Source organism: Gallinula chloropus (genome assembly GCF_964237585.1).
Source record: "Gallinula chloropus genome assembly, chromosome: Z".
NCBI classification, from domain to species: Eukaryota; Metazoa; Chordata; class Aves; order Gruiformes; family Rallidae; genus Gallinula; species Gallinula chloropus.
Window position 1 is genome coordinate 52,137,595 of NC_140089.1, and position 26,430 is coordinate 52,164,024.

Below are 26,430 nucleotides of genomic sequence, written 5' to 3' on the forward strand. Positions count from 1 at the left end.
GAAGGGAATAGGAGAAAAAGGAAAAAAAAATCCGAAATCAAACAACCAGGCATTAAATCCTCATGTGGGTGCCAAGGTGGCCACTCTCTGGTTGATCCAGACTTGTTCTGCCCATTTCCTGTCACCGTGAGGGCTCTTCAGAAGATTTCCCCTGCCAGCCATTCAGCTGCAGCATGCCTCATCACCCTTTACATGCCCTCCCTCTCAAAACCAGAGCCAGAAATGCTAAAAGATCCCCTGTTTGGCTGCCAGACAGCCTGAGTGCAGTACAGCCACCTCATTTAGGCACTGTCCTGCTGAGATTTTACACACCTGACTCTGTAGGTGCCCATCAAATGGGAAGGTGGTAAAGTCCTGCAGCGGGAAAGCGAGCCTGCTCTGCTTAGAAACACCCAACCTCCAAACAGTGGCTGGAGCCACTGTCAATACCACACATCTTCAGCCACACAGGACCCAACCCTCCTGTGAGCAAGACCCCTGGTGTTTGCAATGCACCCATCTTTTAATGGTATCTAATTGTTGCAAACCTTGCCCAGAAAGAAGGAGGCCTGGGCCCTGGGCTGGACCGAGCCTGGACTCGTAATTTGGAGGCTGTAGGTCCAAGAGCAAAGTACCCCCACTCAGTTACATCACAACCAAGGATTTTACAAAGTGGTAACGTTAAAGTAGCAGTCAGGACCCTCAGCTGAATGGGGCAGCTCCTACGGAGTGCATCCATTTTACTTTGATTTATCTCTGCTTAAAAAGCATAAACAGCACTGTCAGCAGCCATCAGCAGGCCAGACCTCACCTCTGTCACAATGGAAACCCTAACCAGCATTGTAAAGCTAGCCTCTCCATGGGTGGTGAACAGTGGTGGGGGAGTTTGCAAGAGGTTACTCATTTTATGGCTCCCTGTGACTCGCTTCAGTCCTCCTCTAGTCGTGTCACAGCAGGGTCTGAGTCAGTCCACTGCTGTTCTGAAGAGTAACCACCTCCTGATGCTTTGAGCTAGGATGTGAGCCTTCCAGCCAGAGATGCCAGCTTGCTGTGCTGATGAGTTTGTAACATTTGGGCTCATGAAATTTAAAAAGAATAATGTTTATTCCTTCCAGAGGTTTCTTAAGATTAGACAGAAATGTCCACAGGTAGGAACCAAAGAGATAGATTGTGTAGGACTGTCATTTTGAACTTCTGAGGCATATTTTGGGCTACCATTTTCACCGGCTCACAAATAGACAATATACTTAAATGTAGACCCAGAAACAAGCTTTCACATACAGAAACGCCTGACATTTCCTGTCCACAATACGTTATTATATGAAGCAGTCCTTCAGTTCAAAAGGAGATAGAGTGCCCTTGAAAGTCTACCTTTGTGCTTAGTTTTAAGTGTTGCCTACCTCCAGCTATTTGCTTGTTATATTTAAGTTGTTCACAGCCATTCTCATAAATATGTAAAAACCAAAACCTGGTTGAGATTTCTGAGAGGCACAAATGAAATTATGAACATCAGGTGATTTTTCAAAGGCAGCCCTTGAGGGCAGAGGAGCCCAAGAGGGTGGGTTGCTCCTCAAGAAGGAGCTGCCATCCAGCAAGACCTGGACAGACTGGAGAGCTGGGCAGGGAGAAACCAGATGAGGTTCAACAAAAGCAAATGTAGACTCTTGCACCTTGGGAAGGAATAACCACTTGTATCAGTACAGCACAAGAACAGGCTGTCCCAGTCTGTCGGAAGAGGAGTTGGCGAGGAAGGAAGCCAGCTTGGCTGAGTAGAGAGATCCAGGAAGATCTTTGGGAAAAGAGGGAAAAATACGACCTTTGGAAGAAGGGGCGGGTGTCTAGGGACGACTACAGGAATTTAGTGAGATGATGTAGGGAGAAAGTCAGAAGGGCTAATCAGACTGGCCAGTTCTGTAAAAGATAATAAAAAGTCCTTCTACAGGTACATTAACAGTAAAAGGAGGGTCAAGGAGACTCTCCAACCTTTCTTGGACACGGGGGGAACGTTAGTGCCAAGGGATAAGGACAAGGCTGAGGTCCTTAATTCCTTCTTTACCTCAGTCTTTAATAGTAAAGTAGGATGTTCCCTGAGTACTCATCCTCAGGAACTGGCTGACAGGGAGGGGAAGAATAACAAAGCTCCCATGGTTCAGGAGGAATTGTTTAGTGACCTACTTGGCCAGTTAGACACCCACAAGTCAACGGGGCCAGATGGAATCCACCCGAGGGTGCTGAGAGAACTGTCAGATGTGCTAGCCAAACCCCTTTCCATCATCTATCAGAAATCCTGGCAGACTGGGGAAGTTCCACTTGACTGGAGCCTGGCAGATGTTACACCCAGGGGGTGTAACCCAGGGCTGGAAGGAGGATCCAGGGAATTACAGGCCTGTCAGTCTGACCTCAGTCCCTGGAAAGGTGATGGAACAGCTTGTTCTGGATGCCATCTCCAAGCAATTGTAAGAGAAGAAGTTCATGAGGAGCAGTCAGCATGGATTCACCAAGGGAACATCATGCTTGACCAACCTCATAGCCATCTATGGTGTCATCACCGGCTGGGTAGATGGAGGGAGAGCAGTGGATGTCATCTATCTTGATTTCAGCAAGGCTTTTGATACTGTCTCCCATGACATCCTGATAGCAAAGCTGAGAGAGCATGGGATAGATGAGTGGACAGTGAGGTGGGTTGAGAATTGGCTGTTGGACTGAGCTCAGAGAGTGGTGATCAGCGGAGCAGAGTCTGACACATCTTCTGTGGAGAAGAACCTGGGGGTCCCGGTAGATGACAGGTTGGCCCTGAGTCAGCAGTGTGCCCTGGTGGCTCAGAGAGCCAATGGGATCCTGGGGTGCATCAGGAGGAGTGTGGCAAGCAGGTCAAAGGAAGTGATCCTCCCCCTCTCCTCTGCCCTGGTCAGGCCCCACCTGGAGTATTGTGTCCAGTTCTGGGCTCCTTGGTATAAAAAGGACAGGGATCTCCTGGAGAGAGTCCAGAGAAGGGCTACAAAGATGATTAAGGGCCTGGAGCATCTCCCCCATGAGGAAAGGCTGAGTGAGCTGGGACTGTTCAGCCTAGAGAAAAGAAGACTAAGAGGGGACCTAATCAATGTTTACAAATCTCTTAAGTATGGGATGCAGGGGGAAATGTCCAGCCCCTTTTCAGTGGTCTGTGGGGACAGGACAAGGGGCAATGGCTGCAAGTTGGAGCACAGGAAGTTCCACACCAACTTTTTCCCAGTGAGGGTGACAGAGCCCTGGGACAGGCTGCCCAGGGGGGTTGTGGAGTCTCCTTCTCTGGGGATATTCAAGACCCACCTGGATGCCTCTCTGTGCAATATGAGCTGGGGAGCTGCTTTGGCAGGGGGGTTGGACCTGATGATCTCTCGAGGTCCCTTCCAACCCCTCTGATTCTGTGATTCTCAGAATACAGTACCATTTCCAGCAATACAAAGGAGAAATCCCAGCCATGTGGGACTCGGCAAGACTTTGCCCAAAATATTCAGTTAGGCTTTCAGCATTTCAGCACAGGCATGACTTTTGCTGTTGATTTCTGTGGGAGAAAAGTTATGGCAGCGGTGAAGACACTGCTCAGAAAGCTCCCAGCTCCTCTGAGAATCACTGAGCTCACTTCTAAACCTCTTACATACTTCATACTTTTTCTTGTATAGAGATCAAGAGATAAGTAGAATAAATGTAAAAGCCCTGCTTGAAAGCACAGAGGGTAAACCCCATCGAAATAATAAGCAAGGCTCCTCTTTCCTCAGACCAAATTCATCCATTACCCCAAAGCAGGCTTCAGCTGAGGCATGCTTTTCATTACAATGCTGGTTCTAACAGCATTTTGCATTTTCACCTCTGTGGCCCATTTTATAGTAGGAAACAGTAAAAAGTTACCAGTACATAATAAAAACTCACTGGCACACCTTCCAAATACCCTGGTGTCAGTTGCCAACAAGCTCTGTAACTGAGCGAATCAGCACCTCATTGGATAAAAGATCAGAAAAGGAGTGCACGTTTAAATGGAGTAAGAAGTGCACATGTTTAAATTCTGAAAGTACTGTAAGAAAAGGTCAAAAAATATTTGGTAAAAAGAGAAGTGCGATGCTGTAGAGGACACAGGCATGTCACACAAGAAAACATCAGAGAAAATGAGATCACATTCAAGATTAGGAAAGATTTCTAGTGGGGAGAAAAGTCTTCTACAATCGTATCTCATCACAGACATGAGAAGTTCAGTAGCCAGCTTGCTCTCAAGAATTTATGGTGATTGTACTGTGAAAAACAAGCCATGCCAATGTTACCTGTTGCACGTCTAAGCTTATGATTTCTCCTGTGACAAAAGGAGTAAAAGGTGTTGAAGGAGGCTGTTTTTTGAATTGGTGTAGGAATCCAGTCTGCTAGGCAGCACTAGGAGCAACAGGAGAAAGCACCACTTGCAGACATTAGTTTAATTCCATCTCATCACTGAAGTTACGTATGTGCTAAATATCTGACAGATATTAAGCTGGTATATCATGAAGAAAAACAATTTAAGTCGTAACAACCTTAACAGACAGGCCAAGGGGTACATGTCCATACTGGTGGAAGAATGGTTATCAACAAAGTGATTCTATTAGATTAACTATAATGTCATACTACGCTTGCTTGAGTGTAAAAGAGGTTACACAGACACACACACACACACACACACATATATGTACACACAGAGAGAATTAGCTGAAAAGTTACCACCAGGAAATCTATTTTGTCAGCTGATGGCAGTATTTAGGAAATATATAACCATTGATATTACAGCTGTGGTTCATGTGTGTGCATATTTTAAACAGATTCCTTCCAAATTACTGGAGTTCCTCAAGCTGAAATAGCTACCTGGGGACAAAGACATGTTTCCTATTATCTACTACCAAGGGATGTCCATGCTGTAGTGCCTGCAGAGCAGAACCTGCCCAGTTCCTCACCAAGCTGGATGCATAAATAAAGTCTCAGCAACTTCAGTCCCTTGTCAGGCAACGAAAAGAAAACTAACAAAAAGATTTTCCCACCAGGACTCAGAAAGAGAGAAATGATGGTAAGAACTGAATGTACACACAGACTGCAGAATTTGAGGTCCCTTTTCAGCCCTTGGACATAGCACTGCAAATGTTTATTCATCTGGCAGTGACTCCTGGAGTCTCCCAGATAAAGTGCCACCACAAAATCGCTTGATAAAACACTATCAAGCTCAGGACACCTATGAAAAAAGCCTGCATGTGTAGATCAAGCTTAGAACATTAGAAAGGGAAACACTTATCAGTAAGGCCAGCTTCTGTGGCCTGAGCTCACATGGCATGTGCTCTAGCAAGAGCAGAAGACTCCCTGTTGGTGTCTCACAGCCGGCTTGGGAGCCACTCCATCTCTGCTCAGATTTTCATTGCATGCAGATGCCATTCCTCTGGACATGGCAGCATCAACATTAGTGACCTACTGAATTAATACTCTGATCCTATCGATAGAAGAAAAGAAGAAACCAAAACCAACACCAACCAAACAAAAAAACCAGAGTGAGACCTCTGGACTGAGCTGTGAAAGTGGGTACCCTGAAGCTTCCTTCTCTGCAGAGTCAGCTGCTAAACCTGAAAATACAGGTGGAAGTCCTGGGATGTCTCAGACCCAGAATAAGATCCCTTCTCCTTAACATAAAGAAGTACTACACCTTAAAATTCCTTCCTTCATGAGCCACAGGTCTAGACTGAAGCCTGAAGCCAAAACAGTGTACTTCTTCCTCTAAAACACACGTGTGAGGACACTCCTGAAAAGAGATGGTGTAGGGGTGTGTGACTGAACCCTGCAATGGAAGAAAGCAAGATATGGAGATGGGCAAGAATGATGAGCTCAGGGGATAATGTAAGGTAAAACAACAGATTGTCACAAAGAAAGGTGAAATGATTTCAACACAAGGGGAACTGGATGGTAACCTTTGGTTTGGGTATACAGTTGTATCACTTAGTCATTAGATTGCATACACAGCCTTCCCTGAAATACTTAGTTGAGAGTGATGTTTTCCTGAGCTAGCCAAACCAGCATGGGAAGGGAGCCTGTATGTGACTCAGCCCAATATAAACTATTAAAACTGAACATCTCACAAAAGAGTTATAGGAGGGTAACTGGCTTGAGCTGGGTTTAACCCACAGTGTATTTCTTACTAGCTACACAGTGTCGTGATGACAAGCATTTAGAGACGAGTAATGGGAATTTGTACAGTATGATTTTACTGTGATTCCACTGTATATTGCAGTTTCCCTGCTGTGCTTGTCCTGTGGTTTCAGTGTATTGCTGTATCACTGTACTAAATCAAAGTCATGAGTATGTCCATGAGAACCTGCTCAGCAGGTACTGGACTCTGGCTGGGGAGCTGTAAATAAGCCCAAGACGAAAGAAGAAACCATTACTGAAGGCAAGACCTCCTGTTTGTGGGTTATCTGTCACAGGTAACTGAACATCTCCCAATAGGAAACCACATGTCTTCACAGTCTCAAATACTGAGGAGCTGGTTCATCTGTAGATGACTAATATAGCCACAGACCCTCCACCTTTAATACTCACATCCAGTGAAACCTGAAAGGAAATGAGAAGCCTACCTAATTTGCTCAAGTCCTCCCAGAGTTAACAAAAAAGAAAAAAAACAACCCAACCAAAAAACCCCACTAAGAAAACAAAAGACCAACCTCACGGTGTTCTCAATGCTCCTTCCTAACTAGAAGACCTCTGACAACTAGAACCAGTTAGGATGCAGAGGTGTCACAAACTGTGATTTTAGGACTCTCCAACTATGCCTATTTGTTGCACAGAGATTTTACATAATTTTGAGATAGCAGCAATCTAAGATTTATTAACACCTTTATGGTAAATTGCAAGATTAGACTGTGTATTTAATGACACTCAATTATCAGCCTTTTAAAACCAAGTGATCAAATAGAATTTGTTATGACAGTTTTCTACATCACATCACACAGAGTGGTACAGGCACAGAGGTTAACCTGTGAGCCAGATTCTCTCTCTACTAATTGTGGTGAATTACTCACTTCTCTGCCAGCATTTGCCAGCAGACGATCTTTGAACCCATTTCCTTCTCAGCAGACTTTGAATTCTCACAGAACCTACCTACGAGGTGTCCCAGCGTAGGGGGAGACACTGGCTCACATCCTGCTGAGGTCCTGGAGAGCCCAAAGGGTCTCTTGTGGGATCGTTATTTATAGGGTTGTGAGATGATTTGCTCTGGTCAATGTTTTTTCCCCATTCAGGTCATAATTCTTGCCAGGTAATTTTGGTACCACCCAGATGAGGCTACAATCCAGGAGGCAGGAGTTCCAGGTGTGGTTGGGGAGTGCCTGATTGTCCCAACTTGCTGCACTTAAAACCAAGACAAGAAAGTTTCAGGACATCCCAACTCACTGCACCTGTAACCAAGACAAGAACAAAGTGTTGGGATGGCAAAGCAGCACAGGGGTGGGGGTTGCAGCACCACAGGAGGACATAACTTTTTCAGAGGTTCCAGGAAAGTGTGAGCACAGGCTTTGCAACCTGTTTTCCCTATACAACAGGAGGAGACAGCTGCGGGAAGATCACTAGATCATTTGGCACAACAGGCAATAAAAGGCTTGATACTCAATGAAAAATGAACTAATAGTGGCAGGACTGTGAAGAGATTTAATTACTGCAATGATTTAATTATGACAATGTAATGTATCTAATCTCTAGAGACGTTCTTGAAGATTTCCTTCTGAGTAACTGGTGTTTTCTTTGACTTAAGAATATTTAAAATAAATTTCCTTCGGGAGCTGTTTCAAGTTATTAATACTGGATTAAACAACTTCACAACACATTTTTTCCTGTGCCCTTTTAAACTCCTTAAGTCTGTAGAACACTGTAAGGCCCAGTTTGCACAACAGAATGCTGCAGTTCTATCAACAGATCTCTGTCAGAGGACAAAATTTCCATTGAAAGCACTGAACAGACACAAAGAAAAATCTGTAGTAGAAATTACTATCATCACCACCACCATCTTTTTGAATCGCGTATCCTATTTTGCTTTTTCACATTTATTAATCAATCATTATCATTATCATGGCTACAGGATGGCAAATAACCTGCTGTGCCTACAACAGCAGGTGGTGTAAACCTGAACTTTCAGTCATGACAGACTAAGGATCCACGTGCTTTGGCAGATATGGTTTTGGTTGTTAAAATCAGACACTAGCTCAGAACATCCCTTTCCACCCTGCCAAAGCCACCTGGTGAAGGTGTAAGCTGGTGGGAAACAGACAAACCTGTATTTCTAAAACCTAAAACACATCTCAGGAAAGAAACAAAGCACACGGGCCACAAAGAGTAACTGCCTGGTTCTAGCATGTAAGAGGAGAAGTCTTTCAACATGAGCTTAGAAAGAGTTGCAGTTTTAGTTTTACCCACCCAACTACATCACTTTCCTTCTCCCTACATTCAGGCTGGGATTTGCTTTACACTCTCCTCAGCTACAAGACGACAACTTCAACCTTCACGGGGGCACCTGTACCCTGCGTCACGACGAAGGAAAATGAAATCTCAGCAAGACAGAAGATTTCTTGGAAATCTCAGTTTCATTAATTTGTTGCCAACGGTTATTAGGATCACGCTAGTGACTAGTTATGTAAGACGGCAACTGGCAGCAGAGGAGAAAAAAAAGGCAGTGGCACAGGACTCCCTCGGCCTGATGAGCAGCAATCCAAGCATTTAGCCATTCTTTCTTTCCCCCCCCCCAATAAAACAAGCCTCTGGGTTTGAACTGTCTCAGACAGGGAGATCAAATACTTGGCAGAGGTGCAAGGAGAAAAACAGTAAGCACTCCACAGAGGTCAGATACCCTGCCACAGCAAAAGAGAAATTGGAGCAACAGGAGGAAGTGTTGTTAAACACTTCTCCTTTTAGGAGGGGCTCTAATTTCTGCTGGTTGGAGCATCAGCCCATTTCAAAACAAATCTCTCTCTTGATTTTAAGGATGGAGAACTTTTGCCAATTTTGCTACTTTCTGACTTCCTTGAATTGTTTGTTTTATGAAATAGGTTCCAGTGAAGTGGAGCTCATGCATTTAAACAGATGTGAGCTACTCCATCTGCAACTAGACAACCACATGCCATTCTACAGTCCCACCTCCACTTTTTAACTCTCAGTCACTTTGTTCTGAGACGTTTATGAACTGTGCAGGTACCAGTTATGAGCACAAGTAGCAAGAGATGCAGCCCTATTTCACAGCTGGTGGTGTGAACCTAACAGACCCTGGTTTAGAAAAAGTAGAGAAATTTTAACAAATGGACAGGGGTTGCTGCAGGAGACATTCAAGCTCAGTGTCAGAATAGACTGCATCTCTTCTTAGAAGAAACCTTTGATGCTAGGAAAGGAAGTACCAGCAACTGGGCAGCAGTCCCCTCTTCAACCAGCTACTACAGAAACCCACATGACAAGCAAGAATCACCCCCCTCAGTGAAAGGAACATTACTTCAGTCACCCATTAAACTAACTTCACCAACATGAAAAGCTTAAAGACACAGGAACTCTACACACCAGCCATCTATCAGTGTGCCTTAAATCTACCCTGCTAACTGACTGTTGAGCTGCTTCTCTGGAGGGCTATGAAGCTTAAATTTCTGAAGGAAGAGCCCAAAAAACACAGCAGGCAGGGCATAGGGTGGAAGGAGATGGGGATCTTTGGCCAGGGTGGAAGGAAACAGTGCTGAACAACAAGTGTGAAGCTCCGTTTATGTTTTCAGAAGCAGATGATATAATGCAACAGCTCACTGCAGCCTGAAGAGAGGACTTTTTTCTCCCCATCCCAAACTCCTGGCCCTGCCTTTTCTCGTACCAGATTTGATGCCACTGGTTTTCGTCTGCCACTCCAATAAGGGCCAAACCTGCTGCTTTACTGAGCTGAACCACCCCAGAGAAGGGCGCAGTCAGCACGAGAGAGGGTGCAGCTAACCAGGGCTACGCAGGGCGTACACAGCCAAGTGTTGGGAGGAAGAGAACAGCAGGACCACACCAGCCACAGCACTGCAGCATCGCAGCAGCCCACTGTGAAGGAAGTCACCCTTCAGATTCCCAAAGAGTACCAAGAGAGGGTATTGAGAAAACACAATCAATCTGCTATCTGGCCACACATGCCAACAGCATAGCAACAGTTGCTTAAATGTCTTTTCCTTGTCACTTTTTGAATTTGAGCCTTTCAAGTTTATTTTAAGAATAAAGAGTAACAGCAACCAGCCTCAGGAACACTGTGAGAAAAACCCAGAATCTAAACTGGGAAACTATTTCAGAAAAAAAAAAACACCATAAAATATGTCAAGCTAGTTTTGGCAAAGTCCTGGGAAAAGAGGAGAGAGAGCAGTTAAAAATCTAACACACCATTTGCTTTTTATTTTTAATCAGTATAATAAATGTACACAAAAGGATGCATCAGCATTTTTGTTCATCCTCAGTATATGAAATGGTGGGCAAAGGAGATACATGGCATGAGTGAGGTCAGAAGTATTAAGACTGGTTCAAAACATTTCAAAATGTCATGCTAAGAGGGTATTAAGGGAAGCTTTTACAGCCACTGTGAACATGGCTCAGCTAGCGCCGGAGCTGGAACGCACACTACACGCGAGTTTGACATGAACCAAGAAACAACATTTCCCTCATATCAAATATGTCCAGGAACTGCAGCTGTGAAGACTACAATAGGGTTAGTCAGCATAATGCCATTTCCTCCGATTCTGAATGGGTTCATTGACTAAAATTATTACAAAGTAAGTGCAAACTGCTGCATCAGTTTGTTATGCTAGGTTAATTTTTAGAAAGAGTTTTTTAGTAAGGCTGAAGGAGAGGCAGCAGCATTTGAGATGTTATAAACCAGTCTAGCACCAAGCAACTCCCAAAGTCTAATTCTGTAACTGCCCTTTGGTGGATGACTTTTGAGGAGTGGAGGAGAAAAAAAAAAAAAACCAAACCAAACACCCCCCTTCCCTCCAACAAATAACCCCAAACAAAAATCACAGTATACTGCACTGAAAGTCACAAATGCCTGACAGCCTGAATAAGTAAAAAACAAACAAACAAACTTTCCTGAAGCTTCACACAATTGAGATGCAAGTTAAGATCAACACTTTTAAAGATGAGGACAATATTCTACCTGATAGTGTGTTTACAGGAACACCACACTCCAACATATTGGGGATTCTTTATTATCAGTGCTTTTGGAAAGCAGTCACCCTAAACAGTACACTGCCTTCTTGATCCTGCAAACATCCAAATATATATATGTTCAGTGCAGCACTGCACTTAAAGAATATTTGTAAGCGCCTTCCACAGCTCTCATCAGCTATGCAAATGAATTCTCCTCATCTGCCTCACAACACAAACGTGGTGAAAGGTTACCCCAAAATAAGAGGTTCGTTTACGTACCTCACCAAAGGGATCCAGGAATTAAGACTTTTTGTAGTGCTTTGAAGGCATAGCAAATTCAGGTTGGAATTTTTCCCGGGCCAAAATGCATATCTTTACTTTTCTGTAGCACTTGCAGGTATTCTTAGCTGGCCTAATTCTGTTCCTTCGGAAATCAATGAAAAGTACTTCCCAGGGACTACCAAAGCCAACAATAAATTATAAGCCTTAACAGACCTTTTTAACAAGTGTACAACCACCCAAATTTCACAGCCTGATTCAGCTCACCACCCTGTAAGCTTGACAGCCACTGTTAAAAAAACCCAAAACCCAAAAAGCGCATTTTAAATGCATTCAACCTCGCACACTTTCCTTCTGTAAAGCATTTCAGATTTTGTAAACTAAATTCGTATTCTAATTCTGAGACGCTTCCATTTTCCATACATTAGAAGAGCATCAAACTGAAATAACAATGAAGATAAAACCCGCAATCCTATCTGTGTGACTGCTTATTTACTGTTTTAGAATTCTGTAGAGTCTCAAACAACAGAATTAGAGTGCATTTAGTTTTTAAACTAGATTTCTTGGCCTAGCCAAGCGAAAGCTGATGTTCGTGACTTCTAGGCAGGTACTTCTACAACTTCAAAATAGTCATTGGGCACAATCACGTATCCTTTTCCTGTCAGTATGTCTTTATCTTTCTGAAACTGGACGACCTCTCTCAGTTTTTCAATCTGTCTCTCCTGACGTCGGCATCGCTGCTGCGCTGTCTTGAGCTTCTTCCGCAGTTTTTCAACTTGTTCTTCCAGCTGCTGAATTCTTTTTCGCTGATGAACAGTATCCTCTACGGTATAGTTGTGATCACAAAAAACAGCAAGATTGCTAGGGGTCTGGAGAGGAGGCATCAATAATCCAATACTTGGATCTACAAACTTGACATCTATTTGAGATAAATGGAAAGAAGGGGTTGATGGAGATGGTGGTAGTACTGGAGCTGCTGCTGCTGGTGGTGGTGGTGGCGGCGGCGGTGGTGGTGTAGGAGAAGGATCTTCTGGCTGTTCTGCAAAATCTTCAGTCTAGAAACAACAGCAATGAGAAAAGTACATTTTCATGTTCAACATTTTTTACAACACAAATCCCTTACTATAGCCCTAGAATAACATAAACAACCAGAACTGACATTAATAAAATAAAATTTCAAAGCCTACATTTTAAAAATTGACAAACAATTCTGGGCCTGTTTTGCTTGACTTCTGAACTGGAGGTATTTTTAAAGCAGCTTCATTTTCAGTACTCTTTGAAAGTCAAGTCCTTGATGTCAAATCAAAAACTGAATAATGTAGAAGTAACTCCCACTCGAAGGCTTAGGTGAAATCCCTGATTAGCTAAGAAGGCTGCAGTTCCATAAACCAGAGTTCAGCTGACCTAATAAAGATGCATCACTGCCACATCGCTCCCCTTTGTCTCTCGTCCCTTCAGCTGCATCCTGCCACTACATATTTTGAATCTATCAGCTAACTTAATCAAAAACACAGCAGAAGCAGATAATCTGCTACTGAGGGAGAATAAGGGTCACCAACTGAGGGGGCTGACAAGCTGGCAGAGAGGCAGACTCAGCAAGGTTTGTATCTCAACAACTGGAAAGGACCGCTCAATGAAGCATAAGGGTTTGGTTTTGAGAGACATAATGAGCCAAAATAAACAGCTCTCCATAGCAAAGCAGTCCTTCCAGACCTGGCATCTACAAACATAGTAAGTTGCTAAGATGACAGAAAGCTGTTCGCTCTCCCAGTGTCACTACAGAAGTCTTCTATCCTTTATTACAAGTCAAAGCAGTGCAACAGGAGGCACACCTGTGCCGGTATGTGAAATGAGTGAGAAACTGGGCTGCATGGCTGGCAGATGGGATAGAGAAGGGAGAAGCACGATTCTCCCTTTTGGCAGCAGCAGAATATCGATTGGCTCAACTCCACACGAAGCTGCAGCCTTGGTCATACTGTTATTGATAGTTTCACTTTGCACAGTTCAGGATAACACGGATCCCTCACTACTTGAGCACGGGCCAGAGCAAAGAATCAGATTCTTTCACCCAAAAAAGGAACACAGTATAAATTCAGAAATCCTTCTGTGCACAATGACCAAAAAAAAAAAAAAAAAAAAGCCCTGTTGTAGCAAAAGAGCTTGGCCATCCTCTGCCAAAAAGAAAGCCTAAGACATTCTCAGTGAAAGAGACACTGAATCAATTTTCTAACTATCCAGCTGTTGACAATATTGCTACACATAAAAGGGCAGGGGCAACTTTGGCCATGAAAGCAGCTGACAATCCTCATCACTTAACTATCAAGCCCATCAGATCTGAAGGTGACATTGTTAACTTCCTTGACTTAACATGCTACGGTAGCTTTGCGTACCTGGGTTCTGGTGGAGAAGGGGTGGCTTCAGCAGGCAGCAGATCGAAGCTCCCTGCAGGCCCCACAAAGCAAACACCAGCCAGCTCAAGGCCAGAGTCGTTGCTGACCATGGCCGAGCCCATCAGTGATGGTCACAGCACCTCTGGGAATCACACTTAGGAGGAAAAAAAACCTGCTAGCAGCTGCTTTTTGCCACCAGAGAAGGGAGTGAGAAGATGTAAGAAAGAAGTATCAAGGTCAGTGAAGAAGGAGCTGGGGGCAGGGGGCAGGGGGGGAGAAGTAGGGATGAGGTGCTTCAGGCACGCAGGAAAAAGATTCCCCTGCAGCCCATGGAGAAGACCACAGTGAAGCAGGCTGTCGCCCTGCAGCTCATGGGTGATGTCGGGGAGCAGAGATCCCATCTACAGCATTTGGAGGACCCCACAGCAGAGTGGGCAGAGACACCTGAAGGATGCTGTGACCCCATGGGAAAGCCCATGCTGGAGCAAGCTCCTGGCAGCAAAACCTGCAGCCCATGAAGGGAGTGACCCATTCTGGAGCAGGTTTGCTGGGGGACTTCTAACTCTGGGGTGGGACCAGGCTGGAGCAGTCTGGGCCTGAAGGTCAGCATCCCATGGAAGGGAGCCACGCTGAGGCAATTGGTGAGGATCTGATGTCCCGACAGAAAGGACTCACATTGCACAAGTTCATAGAGGACTGTGGGTGGGACCCCACACTGGAGCAGGGGAAAGGTGTGAGGAATGTCCCCCGCAGCTAAGAAAGAAAACAATTTGTGAGGAACTGACCAAAACCCCATTCTCTGCCCTCCCCGTGCCACAGCTGGGTCAGGGAGGAGAGGAGAAGAAAGCAAAATCATGATTAAAGTTAAGTCTGCTAAAAAGGGAAGGGTGGAGGGAAGGGCTTTCAGATCTGATCACACTTATCATCTGACTCTGGTTTCACTGAATAGAGTAACGAATTAGAGAGTTCTCTTTCCTTTATTCCATGTTGAGTCTGTTTTGCCCGTGAGACTGATTGTGGAACGATCTCTCCCTGTCCTTATCTCGACTCCTAAGCCTCTCAATATACTCCTTCTCCCCTGTCCAGCTGAAAAGGGGAGGGATAAAGCAACTTTGGTGGGCATCTGGCCTCCAGCCAGGGTCAAACCACCATACATGCAAACAAGCTAATACTTGATCTTGGGCGTTCCAGGTATCCTTAGATGATTAAGGGCCTGGAGCATCTCCCCTATGAGGAAAGGCTGAGTAAGTTGGAACTATTCAGCCTGGAGAAGAGAAGACTAAGGGGGGATCTAATTAAAGTCTATAATTATCTGAAGCAGGGGATGCAGGGGGAATCAGCCAGCCCCTTTTCAGTGGTCTGTGGGGACAGGACAAGGGGCAATGGCTGCAAGTTGGAGCACAGGAAGTTCCGCACCAACATGCGGAAGAACTTTTTCACAGTGAGGGTGACAGAGCCCTGGGACAGGCTGCCCAGGGAGGTGGTGGAGTCTCCTTCTCTGGAGATATTCAAGACCCATCTGGACGCCTGTCTGAGTGATATGTCCTGGGGAGCTGCTTTGGCAGGGGGGTTGGACCTGATGATCTCTCGAGGTCCCTTCCAACCCCTATGATTCTCTGATTCTATGATCCTTCTTATACAAACTTGTGAGACAGTGACTGAGAAGACAGTGGTGGAGCAGGTTGTCCCCCTGAAGCCCATGGAAGATGATGGGGAGCAGAGATCCCACCTACAGCCTGTGGAAGACCCCACACTGGATCAGGTGGAGACATACAGAAGATGCTGTGACCCTTGTTGGCGCAGGCTCTTGGCAGGACCTGAACCCCATGGAGAGACAGGGCCATGCCACAGCAGGTTTGCTGGAGGGAGGGGGAGCTTCATGGGAGACCAGGCTGGAGCATTCTAGTCGGAAGGTCTGCACTGCAAGGAAGGGACCCATGCTGGGGCAGCTGGTGAAGAGCTGAGCAACGTGAGGAAGAACTTTTAACAGACAAGTTCAGAGATGGATTCAGATACAGATTAATCTGGGCACTGGAATACAAAGTAACTGCTAAGGCAGGGCAGAGATGGTTTCAGCACAGACAGATAGCAGGTGCAGCCACTGTTCTGCCCCTCTGCACCTGACTTTAACTCTGAAAAGCAAAGATGATACAGCCCTTTAGAGGGGACACATAAGTTTCAAAACTAGGGTCCTTTACATCTTCAGCGTTAGCAGTAGCAACCAATCTGCGTAGGGGACTACAGCACAATTTGCAAGTATTATTGGAAGCTCTCTAACACTCCAAATACACCGTTTAAACACTCAGCTACAGGGCCACTTTCTTACTTTGTTGCCACTCCACCTAAAGCGGCACAAAGCTTTACCCACAGTTACACTGCTGAGGCCGCTGCCCAGGCACCCAGGAGCGGATCAGAGCTACCGCCTCTCTGCAGGATGCTCTGCCTGCTCCCGAGGGCTGCACCTCTGCGCCTGTCAAGGCCAACTGCGCAGCGGGTGCCCGGCGCGGCCCCGCCACCACAGCCCCGCGGGGTGCCCGCACTCCGCTGGCGCCCGTCGCGACCCTTCTTCACCTTCTCCCGAGCCCCGCCGGGCTAGTGCGAGCAACGCACACGCCTCCCAGCACCTTAAACCACGCGCGGCGCTGGGTTTTACCTTTTCACAGGGCTCCGTGAAAGAAAATATGGTGGGGACGGCGTTCTCCTTCAGCAGCTTGTTGTTGCATTCCCTTTTAAAGCAGTCGGGAGTGAAATGTTCCGAGCAAATGCTGCTGTACTTGGTCGGCTTGAAGTTTTTCCGTTTAACGGCAGCTTCCCACTTCTTGCAGAGGTCGGGCCGCGTCAGGGGAAACCTGGGGACACCGGAGCGCGTTCAGCGCGTCCCTCTGACGCGGCGCCGGGTTACCGCCACGCACCGCTACGACCGCTCGGGCTCTTCCTCTGACGGGCTCGCCCCCGGAGCCAAACCCCCTCCTGTCAACCCCCAGCACCGCGCACGGGTCTGCACGGGACCTCACCCCTCCGCAACCCCGGGCGGGAGGGGCGGGTGCCCCCCCACCCCGAGCAACAGCGGCGAAAGGGGATTGTCCCCCCCCCACAGAGACCGGCGGCGCAGGGCCGGCCGGGCGCGGCGGGTCCGGCGGGGCTCCCCCCTCCGGCGGACGTTACCCGCCCCCCTCCCGACTTCCCCCCCAGCCCCGAACCGGCACGCGCGTGTGCCCCATGCGCGCCAACAGCCGCCGCGCAACCTCTCCCCTCCGGGCGGGCGCGCCACGGCCCCAGCCCCGCCCCCGCCGCGGCCCAGCCCCGCCCCCGCTGCGGCCCAGCCCCGCCCCCGCCGCCCGCGCTCACTTGTGGAAGGAGATGGGCTTCTCTTTGTCGTATCGGTTCCGGCAGCGGTAGGCCGAACACGACTGCACCATCCTTCCTCCCCAGCGCCCGCCGCGGCCAAGCGCCAGGGAGACGAGCTCGCGGGCGCTGTTAATTCACCGCTGGGCGTCCATCCTTCCCCTCCCCCCCGCCCATGACCCTCCGAGAGGGACAGGAAAGGGACGCGGCCTCCCCCAACTCCAAGATGGCCGCGCCAGCTTCAGCGCAACTCTCGCCATAATAACGGACGGCGGCGCTCGCCCATTGGTGGGTGGGCGCGCGGGGGCGGAGTGCCTCTGACGAGCCCTCCAATCGGGACGCTGCGTGCGAGGTAAGGCTCTTCCTCCTCCCCGCCCCCTTCCCCCCCCCCCCTCCCGCGTCTGTGCTTCGCCCGCCCTTCCCTCGGTTCGCCACATCTGGGCAGCCGTGGCTGCGGTGCGGGGCTGCCGCCTGGCCCCGCCCAGCCCCCGGCCTCCCGCGTCCGCCGGGGAGCCCCTCGCGGGGCTGAGGCGAGGGACGGGCGGCCTGACCTGCGGGGACCCGCGGGCCGCGGCGGAGCGGGTCGGTGCCACCCGGCGCCGAGGGCCGCAGAGGCCGGCGGGAGCTGTGCCAGCAGGGAGGGAGACCCGTCAGGGGACTCTTCCGCCCGGGCGGTGCCTGCCGGCCTGGCCCGGGATGCTCGCCCCGCCCGCAGTCAGGGCTTCGGGCGTGCCTGTGCGCACAACGCCGCTCTCGGGCGCACAGCAAGTTGGCCCTGCGAGCCCCGAAGGGTTTCCAGGCTCTTGTCGGGATAAAAAATAAAAGGCGGGGGGGGATTGGGGGGGTAGGAGGGCGTTGGGGGGAAACCCATCAGAAGACCACATAGTCATAGCAGGCATTTGCTTGAGGGATCAGTAAAAGAATGCTGTTTCACTCCCTGAAAGGTGGCTTTGCAGGTATATATGAATTGATGTGTTGCTGCTAGTGAGTTTATTTCCAGGCAGCTTCCGCGTTACTGTGTTCTGTAGCCTTACCTTCCACCTCTGCATTAGATCTGTGAATAAAATCCAACTCTGCATCTCTCGGGACTGGTGAAGGCACCTATGTGTAGTGTTGTCTGTCATCTCTTACATTGTATCTGGAATGTTTCTGATGATGACCCCAGAGCCAAGTGAACCTCCCTAGCTTTTTCTCTGTCCCCACCCAGGACTTTGTTTTCTCCTCCGTCTGCTTTCCCACTCTTACTTGCTCTGTAAGCAAGAGAAGCAAGACTTCAGCTTGGGGGCGGTGGCTTCTCTGCTGAGACAGCCCTTATTGCCCAGCTGCACAGAAAGTACCAGTCCCTGCCATTTGCTTGCCCAGGAATATGACAAGAGAAGCCCGTGCTGCAATACTTCCACAAAGCCACTCACATTGGGTGTTTTCAGAACTCACTGTTGACTGAGCCAAGAGACAAGGAGACAAATACAAGCTTTTTCTAGCACTAACTTACTCACCTAGAAAGACATGCTTACTCCTCCCCTATCCACGCAAAGGCCTCCATTTCTGGCTTTTCCCTGATGGCTTACTTCTTGCTGCCGGTTTTCTGGGCAGTGATTCTGCCACAGCCTCAGGGAGCAGCAGAGAGAGGCTGCGGCACAGGAAGGCGAGTGAGGAGTGGCCAAAGCCAAAGCGTTCGCCCTCACCAGCCTGCGCCGAGTCCTGCGGCACGGGAGCAGGGCCGGCAGAGCCGGCTCAGCGACACACCCAAAGGAGGCGAGGTGATGAACCAGGTACGAGGTCCACTCAGGGAGTCCAGGCAGGAACAGCAGGAGACCGTGCCAGGAACAGCACTGGAAACACAGGTCCAAGGTCCACCCAGGAGATGGGGCTGAAGAGAGAGGAACACCTGCAACATAGCTGGGCAGGGACTGAAGGCCCTGTGCTGAGTTGAAATAAAGCTCCTGCCCCCTGGGCAGGGTATGTTAGTAGGGGGCTCCAGTTTAGGTCAGTAAATCTCAGCAAGGCCTCAGTGTGCTTAGACTGTGGTTCTCCTGTGGATCTGGAGTGGCATGTCTGGAGCAAAGGTCTTCCCAACTTGGGAGTTAACAGTGGAGGCACAGCATGGCCATGCACACAATGGAGCTACAGCAGAGCTCAACAGTGTCACTAGACCCTGGGAGGAGAAGCAGTTGGTCTTCGTGTGCAGGGAGGAAAACAGGGAAAGCATGAAGAGATTGCAGAAGGCTGATGGCTAACTGAGGGGTTGCTGGTGGATCCCACCAGGGGTGGGAAGAACTGGAAGTGTCAACGAGCAACTGAAACCACCTGTCAGCAACTCACTGACCGAAGGCTTCAGTGGCTCATTGACACACACATTCACCAGTCAGCAGAGCTGTCAGGACCACATTAGTATATCCAGCAGAAGGGATTTTGGAAGATGGGGTGAAAAGTAATTCCCTCATTCTGTAAGAATTTCAGAGACCTGGAGGGGGGCAAGGGGAATTGTCTCAACTGGAGATAACAAATAAATACCACCCCCAAACTGAAAAACCGCGTTTCAATACTGTTGAAAAGGCATCTCAGCTGTTTCAAACCTTAACCCCCATCCCCTGCCCCCCGAAGAAAAGCTACCCAAATCGATGTCCTCCTTTGCAACTGGCTTTTGCTTTGACAAGTCGGCACGTTTCCCGACGGCTGAGCGTTTCCCCGGCAGACTTCCCAGCCCCGGAAGCATTAGCCCTCGGCACCCGCAGGACCCTGTCCCCCACCCATCGCAGACCCGCAGCAGCCACCTGCCCGCAGCAGCCACCGCGCACGGGCTTTGCCGCTCTCCTCCCGCAGGACGTGTGCCGCGGCTGGAGCATCCGCGGGTCACGCTCGCTGGAAACTCCTCGACCCGGGCAAATCTGCCGGCAGCGCCTCCTCTCCCCCCACACCCCCCCCGGCATCCCCGGGGCAAGTTTTCGGGGGGTAAGCAGCGCGGGTTCCCCACCAGCACCCCGCCGGGGCAAGGCGGGAAGCCCTTCCGCGCAAGCCCGACGGGAGGGGGAAGCAGCGGGGCGACCGGCGGCGGCAGAGGGGAGGTGGCGGCGGCGGCGGCGGGGCGGGCAGTCGGCGGGCCGGGGGCGTGGCGTGGCGTGGGGCCGGCGGCGCCGGGAGGCGGCTCAGTCCCCGCTGCCAGCCGAGGGCGGCGGGCCCCGCGGAGCAGGCGCCCAGCCCGGCCCGCCCCGAAGCCGCCGCCGCCGGCCGGCGAGGGCGGCAGCATGAGCGGCGGGCGTAGCGGGCGATCCGCCGTGAAGATGGAGGCGCCGTTTTACCCCGAGGAAGGATTGGAGCTGCTACCCGACTTCGTGCCGCTGCCGGGTTTCGGTACCGCCGGCGGACCCGGAGCCGATGCTGCTGCTGCGGCGGCGGCGGCGGCCGCGGCGACGGGGCAGAAGCTTCTTCTGGGCGCCGGGAAGAAGCGGGACCTGGCGACAGCCGCCCCCGCGCAGCTCCCGGGGCCCTTCGCCCTTCGCCCGCCCGCCGGCGCCCGCGGCAGCGCGACGGCTCTGCGTTTGCTACCGCCGCCGCCGGCCGCCGCGGCCGCCCCGCCGCCGCCCGCCGGCTCCGAGCCGGCGGGCGGCGGCGGGGCGGCGGCGGCGGCACGCGGCGGCCCGGAGGCCGCGCTGGGCTCGGCTGCAGAGCTGCCGCTGCTGAAGCTACCGCCGGCCGCCGACCTGGAGCAGCTGCTGATCCAGGGGGGCGCGGGGCTGGGGTCCGGCAGTCCGGGGCCGGCGGCGCCGGGGGCGGGCAGCGGCGGGGCAGCGGCGGCGGGGCCGTTTCTCTACCGACAGCCGGTGACGCAGGAGCAGGAGGGTTTCGCCGACGGTTTCGTTAAGGCCCTGGCCGACCTGCACAAGCAAAACCAGCTCCTGGCGGCGCCGCCGCTCTCCACGCCGGGACCCTGCTGCACCGCCCGCCCGGGGCCGCCTGGAGCCCCCGCCGCCGCCGACCCGCCGGCCGTCTACACCAACTTGAGCGGCTTCAACCCCGCGGGGCCGCTGAGCCCCTCGGGCAGCGCTTACCCCGCCGCCTCCGCCCCGCCGCCGCCGCCGCCGCCACCGGGCCTTGCCTTCGGGGCCGCGGGTCTGGGGAGCGGTCGGCTGCCGCCGGCGCGGTCCCTGGAGGAGCCGCAGACGGTGCCCGAGGTGCCGCCGTCGGCGGGCGGGGAGGGCGGCAGCAGCGCGCCGACACCGCCGTCGCTGTCGCCGCTGGACGCGGAGAGCCAGGAGCGGCTGAAGGCGGAGCGCAAGCGGCTGCGGAACCGCATTGCCGCCTCCAAGTGCCGCCGGCGGAAGCTGGAGCGCATCGCCCGGCTGGAGGAGAAGGTGAAGGCGCTCAAGGGGCAGAACGCCGAGCTGGCCGCCACCGCCAACCTCCTCCGTGCCCAGGTCACCCAGCTGCAGGGCCGCGTCCGCAGCCATCTCTCCTCCGGCTGCCACATCAACGCCGCCGGGCATCCTCCCCCCGCCGCCGCCGCCGCCGCCCAGCCCCGGGAGGCGCCCCTCGAGGCGGCCGCCGCGCCGGAGACCAGCGCCTGCTGAGGAGGGACGGACGCCCCGCCGCCAGCCGATCCCATCCCCACCCGCCGCCGCCGCGCCGGCGCGGAGGGACCGCGGGGCCGAGGTGCTCGCCCGCCGCCGCTCTTCTATTATTTTTATTAATTATTATTATTTATTGGCGCCCGGAGAAGGCGTTTGCAGGAGCCGGGTGTCGCAAAGCGTTCGCCGAGGTCTGTCGATGCTGCGTTCAGCAGCGAGGGTCTCCGTGGGTGGTTTTGGGGCAGGTGATTGATTATTTTTTATTTTGTTGTTTTGTTTTTTGTTTTTTTTTTTTTTCCAGTGAAGTACTTGAGGTCTGTAGAGATTTCGGAAATTAAGGAAATTCCTGTTTACAGAAAGATTCAACTTTATTTTCATGGGGGATATAAAAAGTGTGTTTCCTAATACACCTTTCTGAACTGTATAGCAATGGATAAGCTTTTCAAACTTTAAAAAAAAAAAAAAAGCCAGAATCGTACCCTTTTGAAAAGATGTGCGTGTATATATATATATTTAAAACATAATACGGCTATGTATATTTTCTTGGTATTGATAAAGAACTTTTTTAAAATACTGTCTTTCTCTAGAGCTTTAATTTGCCATTGAGAATTAAGACAACTGTGTGGGTGCTCTTGCACTCGGACGGCTTTGGTTTTGAAATTGAACTCCAGAGGGAAATAATTTTTGTTGTAAATCTGAAGCAGGATGAAATGCATTGCTGACTCAGTCATATCGAAATACTTTTCTAAACTGTATGCTCCATATTTCTTGTGCCAGTGCAAACATGGGGCATTGATAGTTATTTATTGAAACTTGAACACTTTTGGACGTTGCCTAGACCTTATTTTTCTAGATAACACGTTAGTGGTGGAAATGGTTACTTTGGCAAGAAGAGCTTTACTTTTTTTCCCTTCACTGTGTACATTCCAGTAGTGTTCGCTCTTTACGTAGTATAGTAACAATTCAGTGCTATGCAGCAAAGGGCTCAGATTTGGGGTGGGTTAGCTATATAAAGGTGGTAAATCCATTGTATTCTGTTTGAATAAATTGCAGAAATATTATGGAGAAGTAGATTTATTTTTTTTTTCAGTAGAAATCTGTATATCTTGCTTCATGATCTACTTTGTTCTAAAGAAACTTTCTGCAGTGTTTTAGAGACAAAAGAGTGCTAGAGAGTGAAGTGTATTTCTGGTTGGGACAAATCGGTGTGATTTATTTCTTTGTCGAGATTTTACTAGTAGAAGATGCTAGCGAAGGAACTATTTCCTCTAGTTTGACATAATCCTCAATGAGTTTTTGAAAGCTGTAGTTCCCTTGCTCAGTACTGCTGCCTACTCTGCTTCTGCTGCACCTGTGTATTTTGAGCATAGCCGCTAACGCAGCGCTGCTGAGCCCTGTGCAGTGGGAAGGGTCTGTCGGAGTGTGACGGTCACCCCACCAGAAGCCCCTCCGTATGTGTGTGTGTGGGAGGGGGTGGGGGGCTGTGTGCTGGGCCTGCCGCTGTGGGAGGGCAGGGCTTCTCCTGAGCAGATCCAGCTGCAGAACAGGGCCCGTTCCCCTCTTGGAAACTGTGCTAAACCACTCTGAACTCAGAGGCAAAACTTAACATGGGGATAATATGTCTGTGCCAGCTGGTGAAAATGGGGAATTGTATGAGGAGCCGGGGGGGGGCATAGATATCTTTATGTGTACAAGCCATCGCTCAGATCTGTTAAACCCACTCAGGAGCTGTTGAACATCCCTTTACTTCTTCTGAAGGCTACACTTGATGCTTTGAAAATTCAAGAAGAACAGCATAGACTCACAGTTTTTCTTGCTTTTATTGGGGATACATGAGTGCTATCTGTTCAGAAAGCTGAGCTGCAGCAGTCAAGTGTATGAGCTTTTAGTGCACAGTCATTCCTGGCACATGTGTCAAATGACATGACAATGCATAGTAATTGTGTTATTGTAGCTGAGATGCTCTGAGGATATTTCTTTTCCTAATGCATATGCAAATTAGATAGAAGCCATATTAATCATTGTATAACTGTTTAATCATGTCACCAGCGCCTTTTTCGGTGGTTGAAATGATTGCCTGTAACAGTACCTTCTGTTAGAAATACTAATGAACAGATAAAAAAACCTCTATTTTGATCTGAACATGGGTTTGAAGACTTCTTAAAGGCATTCTGAACCGGATGGCATACAGCCTGTAGTGCTGCCCGTTACAGAATAAACGGATGAAAAAGAACTGAGGTTTTAGTATGTGGCCAGCATCACCTGTCTGCAAAGATGCTGCAGGACTGGAGAAACTGATCAAAGACTTGGTTTCCCCCCCCCCACATACTTAACACGCTTTTTCCCTAGTGAGAGAGGTAACGCTGCCTGGTTGATATGCCTACATTGACATGAGATGCTTAGCTTTCCTGTCGGTGTAGTGAGGTGGGGGGTTTTTTAAGGAGTCCTGGAAAAATATCTAAAAGTTACACGGCTGGACACTGCTATTCCAGTTCTTGCATTAGCATGAGAGTGTAGTGCGAGGTAAAGATCTTGTGGAAGGGGACAGGGGAGTGCTAAATGCAGCTGTGCAATACTTGTTTCCTCATTTTACCATTTCTGGTCAGAATAAATTAGCAATGTCCAAGGAGAATTGAGGGATCTGTATGACACAGGAAATCACTGCAGTCAAGGACTGCACTTCCCAGTTGAGGGCAGGGCTGTAACCCCTCAGGGTTATAATGACCTCACCCTTTTCAGCAGCAGCAGGCTCGAGTTAAAGCTGGAAACACTGCGCGTTACCTCTCTCTGGTTTGAACTTTCTGCAAGAGCAGCCCTACATCCAGCCTCTCAAAGCTCTCATCTGGCAACTTTTTTGACAGCCTGCTTTATATTCTAGCAGACATCTGTTAGGTGGCAGAAGTGCTGATGGGCCAGCTCTGTTACCCTGATGGCTGATGAGAGGTTACTCTCAGGCTTGTGGATCCAGCTCTCTGCCAGAAGTTACTATTCTAGCGGAAGAGCTTCTCCAAAACACGTGTCTTTTCTGGACAGTGACAGGTTACCTTCATAAAAGCCTCCTTTTATCCAGTATTTTGGCTAAGACACAAGATCTAACACTGACATGACCAAAATCTAGGGACGGTGTATGGTTGGGGTTTTTTTTTTTTCCCTATTGATTCTGCTAGAGGTTGCTCCCATATATCAGAGATAGGGGTGGCTATCCTAGGCTCCTAACAGTGCTTAAACCAATATAACGAGACTCAGGAGTGCTTGTCTGCTGCAGCTGTCAGGCTTAATTTTCACTGTCTTCTAAAATGTGTTGGTCCTTCAGCTTTTACTCCCATAGTGTTCCTAAATCTTTCAATATGGCTTCACTATTTGGTCCTGCCTTTTTTCTTCAGTTTCTTGTAGCACTTTTCACCTCTATTTATTTTACCATTTTCTGCCTAAAACTTTGGTCACTGTGAGATGCTAAAAGGTAGATATCAGGTAAAATCCTTCCAGACTGTTTATGTGATTTGCATTAATGTAGCTCCTTTTCAGTAACTGCAGGCAGGCTGGCTGTCTTGTCACCGTAAAAAAAAAACCCAAAAAAACCCCAAACCCAAACAAACCACACCAAAAAAACCCCAAAAAACAAACAGCAAAACAAAAGTCAGTTTATGTTCAGTGGAACTGCAGTGCTTTCTAGCAGTTTTCTTCATCCTTCAAAACTACCATGTTGTGTTATACTTGTGCACACTCTTGTCCAGTCTTTAGAAAGATTCTCACTGTGTGGTCTGATTTGCAGGCCCTTCTGATCTGGTTTTGCATTCCAGATGCAAACCCACGGCAAATTAACATCCCTCTTTGTTTCACTGCCCTAGGTATATCATCTTTGCTCTGGAGATTATGCAGTACCTTGCTTTCTGTGTTTGGGTTGGTGGACGCTTGTTCCTGCGCACATCTTGCTGCAGGTTTTGAATGAATGTTCTTGAGCTGATGTCTTGATCTAGATGTGAAGTGCCTTCCACTGTGAGTGCTACAGCAAAACAGTTTGATTCATAAATTACTTTCTTTGAATTGTTATCAGATTTTTTTCCTGTCTTGGGGAGGAGTAGGAGGAGTGTTAATGGTGAAGGAAGTCTTGTTCACTCCTTGCTTGGGCAGAGGGAGGAGCTCCTGCCAGATCTGCCCTTGCTTGCTGTGAGAGTGCAGGGAAAGCACTGGGCTATGACTGGTGATGTCATTACTGGAACAGTTGATTGGTTCACTCCCCAGCACAGGACGGGTAGTGAGATCTCTCAGTATCACAAGGTGTCCAGACAGGTCTGGGTGGTTGATGAGTGGTTCTTGCAACTTTCACTGTGACTCCAGGTCAAGCCCACTTGTCAGGCTTGGAGAGCAATTCCCAAAACACACGTACTTTGCATACTTTGAGAAGTGTAGGTGTTGGGGGCTGATAAGTCCTAATTACAGAGAGGAGTGATTCTTGGTAGTGGTGGTGACGTTTTTCTTATGAGCCTTTCATAGTCTTGCAAGAGGTAGATACCTCAAAGGATTTGCTGTCCACTGCATGTCATAAATCACTACAGACTATCATATGCTGTGCAAGATCAAAGAGTGGCCCTACTACAATTTGCCGTTATCTTGGTTCGTGTTTATATCATTACCGAAGGGAGAGTTGTCAGGCATCCTTTCTTCTTTCGTTTAAATATCTGGTTGACTGTGTCCATCTCACC

General features: G+C 49.5%; 2 protein-coding genes across 2 annotated transcripts; one reads left to right on the top strand and one right to left on the bottom strand.

The window, feature by feature from the left end:
• Window positions 1-10,387: 10,387 nt before the first annotated feature.
• Window positions 10,388-17,306, bottom strand: THAP1 (THAP domain containing 1). Its single transcript, XM_084278091.1, has 3 exons — window positions 17,166-17,306; window positions 16,471-16,666; window positions 10,388-12,482 (listed from the first exon to the last, which is right to left on the bottom strand). The coding sequence occupies exons 1-3, from the start codon at window positions 17,234-17,236 to the stop codon at window positions 12,027-12,029; spliced, it is 723 nt and encodes a 240-aa protein (XP_084134217.1). The 5' UTR covers window positions 17,237-17,306; the 3' UTR covers window positions 10,388-12,026.
• Window positions 17,307-20,407: 3,101 nt separating this feature from the next.
• On the top strand, window positions 20,408-22,295 carry LOC311203591 (transcription factor JunD-like; the record flags this gene model as incomplete). The annotated part of the gene is made up of 1 exon (XM_084278331.1): window positions 20,408-22,295. One exon carries the CDS (start codon window positions 20,408-20,410, stop codon window positions 21,728-21,730), a length of 1,323 nt encoding a protein of 440 aa, XP_084134457.1. The 3' UTR covers window positions 21,731-22,295.
• Window positions 22,296-26,430: the final 4,135 nt, after the last annotated feature.